General features: G+C 52.7%; 1 protein-coding gene across 1 annotated transcript; it reads left to right on the forward strand.

Moving 5' to 3' along the window:
• Positions 1–5,939: 5,939 nt before the first annotated feature.
• On the forward strand, positions 5,940–8,677 carry ADRA2C (adrenoceptor alpha 2C). Its single transcript, XM_053251559.1, is given in 3 exon segments — positions 5,940–7,558; positions 7,560–7,742; positions 7,745–8,677. Coding segments are annotated over 3 exon segments (1,329 nt in total). The 5' UTR covers positions 5,940–6,793; the 3' UTR covers positions 8,126–8,677.
• The last annotated feature ends 392 nt before the right edge of the window (positions 8,678–9,069 follow it).

The following is a 9,069-nucleotide window of genomic DNA, read 5'->3' on the forward strand; positions in this document are numbered from 1 at the left end:
GTCTGTCTCTTCCTGTTGTGTGTCTGTCTGTCTGTCTGTCTGTCTGTGTGAATGGATGCCTAGCACTGTCTCTGTGTGTGGATGCTTTCTGTGTGTAGTGTGGTGTGTGTCTGTCTACATGTTTTTTTTCCTCCCCCCCATGCCTCCCTCCATCCTTCCCCTCTCATCCTCTCCCCTTCCTCTTCACCACCTTCCATCCTCCCTCCCTTCCAGCCCACCACCGCCTCACCTGCCCCCAACCCCGGTCTGGCAGATGATGAGAGTCTGGTCTCTCCCACCGAAGCACACACGTGAGCACGTGTGTGCACAAATATGTGGCTGACCAACTCTGAGCCGGACCCTCCCCCCTTCAATCCCCTCTACATCCCTCTCCCCCTCCCCTTTCCTCCCCCCTGCCTCCCAGCCTCCCTCCCTGCCTCCCTCCCCCCTCCTAGCTAGCAGCGCACACATACACACACAAAACACCTGTGGTGGCAAACACCACCAGCACACATGCACTCACACTGGTGCCACCACCTCTGCCTTGGGCCTCTGTGTCCTTGAGCAGATATGTGGTGGTGGACCAGAGAAGCATTTCTTTCCAGCAAGGCAAAAGGCATGCACTCACTGCACACACACGCACTCACTGCACACACACACACGAAGAGGTGAAGACGAGAAGAGGCAACTTCTAGAACCAGCAGCAGCAGGTGAGTGTCGTGTAATTGTGTTGCTTCCCAAGGCCACTGCCCATGCTCAATGCTCAGTCTGCTGAAACTAAAGAACTAGCTACAATCACCCTTCCTCACATGCAGCTCAGCTCAGCTCAGCTCAGCTGCACAGCACACTGACTAACTAGACACTACAGCTGGTGGTAGAAAAAACAGAAGTCTAGATTCTAGAAGATGTCCTGGTGGATTTTAAACTTTCAAATCTGTGCTAGGATTGCCTCGCCCGCCTCCTCCTCCTCCTCCTCCTCCTCCTCCTGCCTGTAATTGTGCCCTCTCCCCTTGCAGTTGCGCCGTCGTGATGGGTTGGTGATGTGCGTGCGCCGTCTACTTGTTAGCTCTCTCCTCCTCATGTTGGCTGGGCTTGCCAGGCACTGGCTGGCAGCAGCTGTTGGCTGTGTGCTAGGCTCAGGCTGTGGCGCGCGTGACTGGACTGGGAATGTTATTGTAGCGGCAACACTGGTTGTGGTGGTAGCAGTAGTAGCTGTTGTTGTTGCTGGGCTGGTGGCTGCTGGCCTGTGCTGACTCTGCGCACTTGGTCTGGTCTGGTCTGGTCTGGTCATTGGGATGCAGATGTAGGGTGTGTGTGCATCATCCATGGGGAGCATCAGAGCAGAGCAGAGCAGGTTGGCTGGCTTCTGTCTGTCGGGCCTAGTCAGTGGCAGGCACTGAGTGAGGCGGTGGTTCCTTTGGGCATCACGTCACCCATCATGCAGAGCGGCAGGTCTGCTGCTCTGCTGCTCCGCCTCCTGCTTCTTCTCTGTGTGTGCTGCTCTTGTGCTTAGTGTGCTGCTCCGCTGCTGCTGCTGTGCTGGCAGGCAGCACAGCAGTGGCCTTTTTGTTAGATCAGAGAGTGGGTGTTGTCTCTCTGAGTGTCCTCCTCTTACTTGCTTGGATAGGAGTGGTGGTAGTAGGTAGGCATTAAGATGGACTGACTAGGTGTTACGTGTTAGGGCGCCCAGAGAGAGGGGCCAAAAAGATGGGGTGGCAATTGTTGGGTTGCTCCTAGTATTATTGGTGAATTTCTGAAGAAATTTTTTTTTTCCATTGGCTAGAATGGGGGTTCGGGGCTGCCCCAGACCCGCCTCTGTGGGGTGGCAGCACCGCCAAAGTGGGTCCGGGGCCATGGCAAAAATGCCCTCAGTCCCTCCCAGCAATCCCCGTAGAGATAGGAGTGATGGTTCTGTTGTTTTTCTGAGGTGTTCTGAGTGAGTGTGGATTCTGTGATAGCAAATGAGAGTGGATTCATGGTGTCTCATTGGAAATCTCATAAGCTATCATAGAATCTACACTCAGAATACCTCAGAAAAACAACAGAACCATCACTCCTATCTCTACGGGGATTGCTGGGAGGGACTGAGGGCATTTTTGCCATGGCCCCGGACCCACTTTGGGGGTGCTGCCACCCCACAGAGGTGGGTCTGGGGCAGCCCCGAACCCCCATTCTAGCCAATGGAAAAAAAATTTTTCTTCAGAAATTCACCAATAATACTAGGAGCCACCAATTGCCTTGGGATTTTTGGGGTGGAGGACACCCATGGGTGGCTACCACCCACCCCAGCTTTTTTGCCCCTAAGGGCTCCACATTGTGAGTTATGGGCAAAAATTTATTTTTTGAAAAAAATTTGTAAAAAATCAGAGGAAGGTCCAATCGACTTGAAATTTGGGTGGCAGGTAGAACACAATGTCCCCTTCAAAACCAGCCACTTTTTGTGATCCGAACCGGTTCGGTTCGGATCCGAACCGGTTCGAAACCGAACCGGACCGGGGGGGTGGTCTGGCAAAACCAAAACCGAACCACCCCGGTCTGGTCCGGACCCGGTTCGGACCCGAACCGAACCGGGAGAACCGGTTTTATGCACATCCCTAGTAAACAATGGGGGGGGGAGAAACAAAACAAGCAAAACAAGCAGTGGTGGGGGGGGAAGAGAAAGAACATTCTCTGATTTCACTAGTGGTGTTATTACTAACTTCCATAGAGTAAGCAGTATGAGCAGTCTATTGCAAATACATGTTCTATTTCAGTCTCACAAGAACCCTATGAGGCAGGCCAGGGGGTAAATGGTAACTAGTCCAAGGTCTTTTGTGCATAAAAATCCTTCTTCTACATGATCCCCACCGCATGTTAAGGTCATCTGAGGAGGTCCACCTCCAGTTGCCACCGGTTCGTCTGGTGGTGATGCAGAGGCGGGCCTTCTCTGTAGCTGCTCCTGGGCTGTGGAATACACCCCCCCCGCAGAAATTCGTAATTTGAGATCATTACTGTCCTTCAGGATAGCCCTTAAAACCTATCTGTTTGGCCTGGCTTTCCAGGGTTTTAAATGATTGACTAATTGTTTTAAATTGTTTAAATTGTTGCCCTGATTTCCAGGGTTTTTAGCCGTTTAATTGGTTTTATTGTGTTTTAAGAGTTTGATTTTAATTGTTTACTTGTTTTAATTGTTTTTATTGTGCTGTAAACCGTCCTGAGCCATTTTGGAAGGGTGATATCTAAATCAAATCAAATAAATAAATAAATAAATAAATAACTCTCTGCCTGATCTGGAAAGGCACATTATATGGCTGCCCAAATCTACATACAACAAGCTGTCTCCCCAACCCCTGGCCCTCTGAACAAATATTCCTAGAGGGAAAGGAAAGACCAGTTGCTCTGCTACTATGCTCTTATCTTCAGGTTGGGTAACGATAGGTGTATGTCAGGGAGGGAAGGAGAGATGTTGCTTGAAGATCTACATCTTCTCATACTGCGTGGGAGAAGGCAATGGTGAATCCCTCCTGTATTCTACCAAGGAAGCCATATGGCTCTGTGGTCACCAAGAGTAGACGACGACTCAGTGGCACAACCTTTTCTTTCCTTTTTTCCTACATGAGAAGGGCAATGAGAAGCAAATTGTCCTCACCAAAAAAGAAGAGAGAATCAATCCTAAGCATGTACATAGCAATTTTCAAAACAGTCATTACAGGATTGTGTTTTTATTTTCATTCTTTTTTTATTGATTATGTTTTTTTATTTGCTGTGAGTTGCTTTTTGCTATAATGTGACAGAGAAAGTGTGATATAAATAAATAACTGTTACTTCTGGGCCTTTGGGCTAAGATCAAGTGTAATGTGTGTGTGTGTGTAAATAACTAAATGAAATCACTGCTGCTGCCCTTACCACAGCCCTGCAAGGCATATTAGTTGTGGTATCCCCATGTAGCAGGCAGGAGGCAGCAGGTGACAGAACAATGGCTTGCCTGAGGTTATCTAGTTTGTGGCAGAGGTGAACTTTGAAGTGGGGACTTCCCACCTCATATACTGACCCCAGCATCCTGAATCTCGGCATCATTGATCAACAACAGATGCAGAGAGGCATACCAGCCACACAGCTTTCACCTTGTGTGCCAATCAACCCTTCAAGCTTTGCTGAGGAGGGACTTGGAGAGCTAATTCCCAACACCCTACAACATCGACTTGTAGGAGCCCATCCTACAAGTCGCTCTCAAAAAGCTTGAAGACACGTCCAAACTGGCGGAAATTATTATCTCTGCATCTAGGAAAGTTACTTAGGAAACATCAGAAATTCTTCTTTGACTAGACCTGAACCAGATGGGGTGGCCAACCTGAGACTCTATAGCTGTTGGACTACAGTTCCCACAATTCCCAGCCATAACAAATTTGCTCAGGTTGACTACCCCGGTCCTAGGCCAACATCACTCTTTGGCTGATGCACACTTTGCTCTGCAGAGTCCCAGCAGAATCGGGGCAATCCAGGCCCAGAGATACAGTACATGACAGTTGGTTCATTCTGCCACCCTTGTGATGGAGATGGGCCTTTTAGTTCTGGACTCAGCAAGCAGGCCTCTTCTATAGACTGCCTCAGCAACATGACTTTTAGGTATGCTTGGAGCAGCTCTCCCTAAAGATTGCACATCTGGAATATGGACTGCACCAGCAGCAAATAACAAGAGGAAACAGAAGAGGCAAAGGGCATTTCTGTGAGGGGATGTACTTTATCCCACACTTTAGATTTCTGAAAGGAAAATCATGGTGTGTTTCACATTAATGTTTCCCTCCTAAACATAACTTGTAGTGAGTCCAAGGTTGCTGCTCTTTATATATGTATTCTGATGCTCATGTATATGTTTCCCAGACTATGGGAAACACCTATATCAGGCAACAGTGATACAGGAAGATGCCTGAAAGGATCATCTCATAGTGCATGGGAGATGGCAATGGTAAACCCCTCCTGTATTCTACCAAAGACAACCACAGGGCTCTGTGGGTGCCAGGAGTCAATACTGACTCGACAACACACTTTACCTTACACACACACACACACACACACACACACACACAGCAGCCTGTCTATGTAAAAAGTGCCTCTTCTTCATGGGTTGGGACTTTTGATGGACCATGTGGGTTACCAACATGAGGCCCATCAACGAAGGGGGAGCTACTTGTCAAGCTGGGGAGGGAACTTGCCCTTCCTTGCCACCCTCTGGCACCACCTATGAATATGGATGGCTTTTAACAAGTACCTTTGCTCAGAACCCACCCCCTCCAAAACTGAGCTTCTTAATTACCGAAATGTGCAACAGATTGAGAACCTGGGGATGACCCACCCCACCCTTTACTGATGACAATACTTCCACACCCTGTTATTTGTTTTTGATCCTGGAATCTCTCCGTGGCATGCTCTTAGACAAAGAGGAAAGTGTTGTTGCATGTAGATTTATAGAACCTTGGTCAGCAACTAATTTATGGGCAGGCTATTTTAAGAGGGGCAGTTGCTTACCCCTACAATTTCTCAAAGCGGATTGTCAGCAGGTCCCATTGTCACAGCTACTGTACCTTCCACATGCATCTTTTGCTTCTGGATTGACAAATAGGTGTGGGGGCTTGTACTCCTCAGGAAGCTTGATTTGGTTTTGAATTCTCCAGCTGCTGGGCGCTGATAGTAGTGTCCTTAACCAAAAGGAAAAGTGCACAGAGTCAATCCTTTAGTTTTCCTGTATCCCTCCAAGACACTTTAGCCATGGCCACTGCAATACTGCCCTCTGGCGAGCATTCCTGTTATTGCCAGAGCGTCCCAAACAAGGTTTCATTTCCCATACCGTCTGGCCACGGATGCTGTATGACCGCGAAGCTTGCAACAAGCGTCAACAATTTTGCCATCTCACAACGAGTTTACAGCTACAAAGCAGCCCTCTTCCGGAATATCCCTTCTTCGCTCGGGTACATTCCTTGACAACCCACACGGTTGTAACTGTAACTGACTATATACGGCTGTCACTGTCAGTGACTGTCAGTCCCGAGCGAAGGAGGGAGGGATGCCAATCAGCCAAGTGCCTTCAACTTCTGCATCGGGGCAAACAGCGGCGAGAAGTCCACCTCACTCCCCGCCCCTGGCCAAGCTCAGGCCGGCGGCTCTCAAGCCTCGCTCGCTCCCCGAGTGCCGCACCGGCGCGGCCCCTCCCTGCCTCCCACACGTGAGAAAGCGCACCGTGGCAGCAGCTACTGGGCATGCTCGGAGGCTGGGTCGGGCACCGGTTACGGCGGAGCAGCAGAGCGAGGCGGCGGAGCTCTCCTCTCGCTCGATCGCCAGCCAGCGCTCGCGGAAGGCAGGCTGTGCGCACTCGCGCCCTGATGGATGCCCCGCCGCGGCCAGGATGCAGCTCCGGGCGAAGCAGCGCCCGAGGCTGGGAGCCGGCAAGTGGCGGCGTGCGGCTTGACAGCTCCTCCCCATAGGCTCCAGGAGCGGCTGGAAGAGCAGAGTCCGAAGCGCTGCACAGCCTCGGCTGGGGCGGGGTAAGGTGCCGGGCAGGCAGGCCGGTCGGCGGGCGAGCCTCCGGGGAGATGCACTGGTAGGGGGGGGGAGCTCCTGGCGTGCAAGCTCCCCTCGCGATCTGGGTCGGGCTGTGGGGCAAAGCAAAGGAGGCACGTCGCAGGAAGTTCCTGGCGTGGGGATCCCTGGGCGCTCCGAGCTCCCTTCTGCCGGGGATGGAGGCGCCCATCCGCCGAACCAGCCCCAGTGGGGCTGCCCTGAGGACCGAGGGCTGGATGCCGGCGGCTCCATAGCACCCCCCGCCCCCCCCGCCCCGGCTATGGAACTGCCCCGGAACACAAGCGCGGCCCCCCACAACGGCTCCCTCTTGGCACTCTTCTCTACCTCCCAGTCTTCTTTCCTCCTGCTGCCGCCCGCCTCGCCCTACTCCCCGGCAGCCGTGGCCTGCTTAGCCGCTTTGGTGGGCTTCCTGATCGTCTTCACCATTGTAGGCAACGTGCTGGTCGTGATCGCTGTGCTGACCAGCCGGGCGCTGAGAGCCCCGCAGAACCTCTTCCTGGTGTCCCTGGCGAGCGCCGACATCCTGGTGGCCGCCTTGGTCATGCCCTTTTCCTTGGCCAACGAGCTGATGGCCGACTGGTACTTCGGCAAGGCCTGGTGCAACATCTACCTGGCCCTGGACGTCCTGTTCTGCACCTCCTCCATCGTGCACCTCTGTGCCATCAGCCTGGACCGGTACTGGTCGGTTACCCAGGCGGTGGAGTACAACCAGAAGCGGACCCCGCAGCGCATCAAAGGGGTCATCCTGATCGTCTGGCTGATCTCGGCCATCATCTCCTTCCCCCCCTTGATCTCCATGTACTGGGAGCCGGAGGGGGAAGGGCCTCCCCAGTGCAAGCTCAACGACCAGACCTGGTACATCCTCTCGTCGTGCATCGGCTCCTTTTTCGCCCCCTGCCTGATCATGGTGCTGGTTTACGTCCGCATCTACCGGGTGGCCAAGCTGAGGACCAGGACCCTCTCCGAAAAGCGGCCTGGGCCAGACGGCCCCTCGCAGACGGAGAACGGCGGCTTGTCCCGAGCCCCCCGGGGCTTCATGTCGCTGAGGACCCAGCCCACCAGGGAGAACGGCCAGCTCGCCAGCCACCGCCGCTGGAGAACCTCGGAGCTGGAGGACATCGAGCTGGAAGAGAGCAGCACCTCGGAGAGCAGGCGCCGGCGGAGCCGGGAGGAGCACCGCCGCGGCAAAGCCAGCCAGAGGCGCTCGTTCTCGGTCTTCTCCAAGCAGTCCAGCGGCCGCTCCCTCGAGTTTTTGGCCTCCCAGCGCAGGAAGCGGGGCAGCCTCTGCCAAAAGACGGTCAACCAGACGCGCGAGAAGCGCTTCACGTTCGTCCTGGCCGTGGTCATGGGGGTCTTTGTGGTCTGTTGGTTCCCCTTCTTCTTCAGCTACAGTTTGTACGGCATCTGCCGGGAGGCCTGCGAGATCCCGGAGACCCTCTTCAAGTTCTTCTTCTGGACGGGCTACTGCAACAGCTCCCTCAACCCAGTCATCTACACCATCTTCAACCAGGACTTCCGCCGGTCCTTCAAACACATTCTCTTTGGGAGGAAGAGGAAGATCAGGAAGAAGAAGATGTTCTCCCTGCATTGACCTGGGAGGGCAGGGGAGGAGCGAAGGGCCGCGGGTTGGGGCGCGGGCAGGCAAGGGTCCGGAGAAGCGGGCTGCATGAAGAGATGGGAGAGTGGGCAGGCCTTTACGCAGCAGGCGGGGAAGCCAGAGCTGCTCTTGGGAGAAAGAGATCTGGGCCAGCATCAAGACCTAGGAATAAATGGAAAACCAGATGGGGGGTGGTGGTGGAGAAGAAGAGGGGGAGTAACTGGGAAGAAGAAACAGGTGGGAAGCTGACAAACTACACAAGAGCCAGGACAGATCAATCAGGAACTGATTAGCACTAGCAGATGAGGAAAGGTGATGGGTCTTTTTTAAAAAGTTGTGGTGGGGCTGGATTGGGTTTGTCCCAGACAGAACTCTGATTTCACTTCTGGAGAGCGGAATAGAAAGAAACAAAAAGGAGTCCAGAGCAGCAGACCAGGCACTGACAGTCTTTTATACCTGAAAGAATTTATATATTTGCCAAAACCCTGCTAAAGAGTAATCTAAGCTCTTTTTTTTTCTTTTCCAAAATAAACCTTTCTAATCTGTTCTAAACCTTGCTGAGCTATGGTTCTGCACAGAGCTGACATTTCTTTTCCCCATCCACGATTGCCCTGTGAGCCAGTTTGTATCTCTTTGTTCCTGGGCATGAGAAGATTCCAGGGTTATCAATCAAACTAGGTGTGTTGTTCAATGTTCATACATGGGCGGGGGGGGGGGGGATCATACTGGTCTGCATATTTTCAGATGGACGGGTTTCCAGAGGCTTGCCATCTTACAGCAAATCTTCTAATCCAGGGGTTCTCAAACCCCAATATAAACCAGGGCTTATATTGTTGCACTATAATGCTCATCTCCAGGGTCTGGTGAAGATCAGTCTGGGGAAGATGGGACTTGTAGTCCAGCAACATTTGGAGAGCCCAGTTTGAGAACCCCTGTTT

The sequence above is a fragment of the Hemicordylus capensis genome, chromosome 5 (assembly GCF_027244095.1).
Source record: "Hemicordylus capensis ecotype Gifberg chromosome 5, rHemCap1.1.pri, whole genome shotgun sequence".
In the NCBI taxonomy this organism is placed as follows: Eukaryota; Metazoa; Chordata; class Lepidosauria; order Squamata; family Cordylidae; genus Hemicordylus; species Hemicordylus capensis.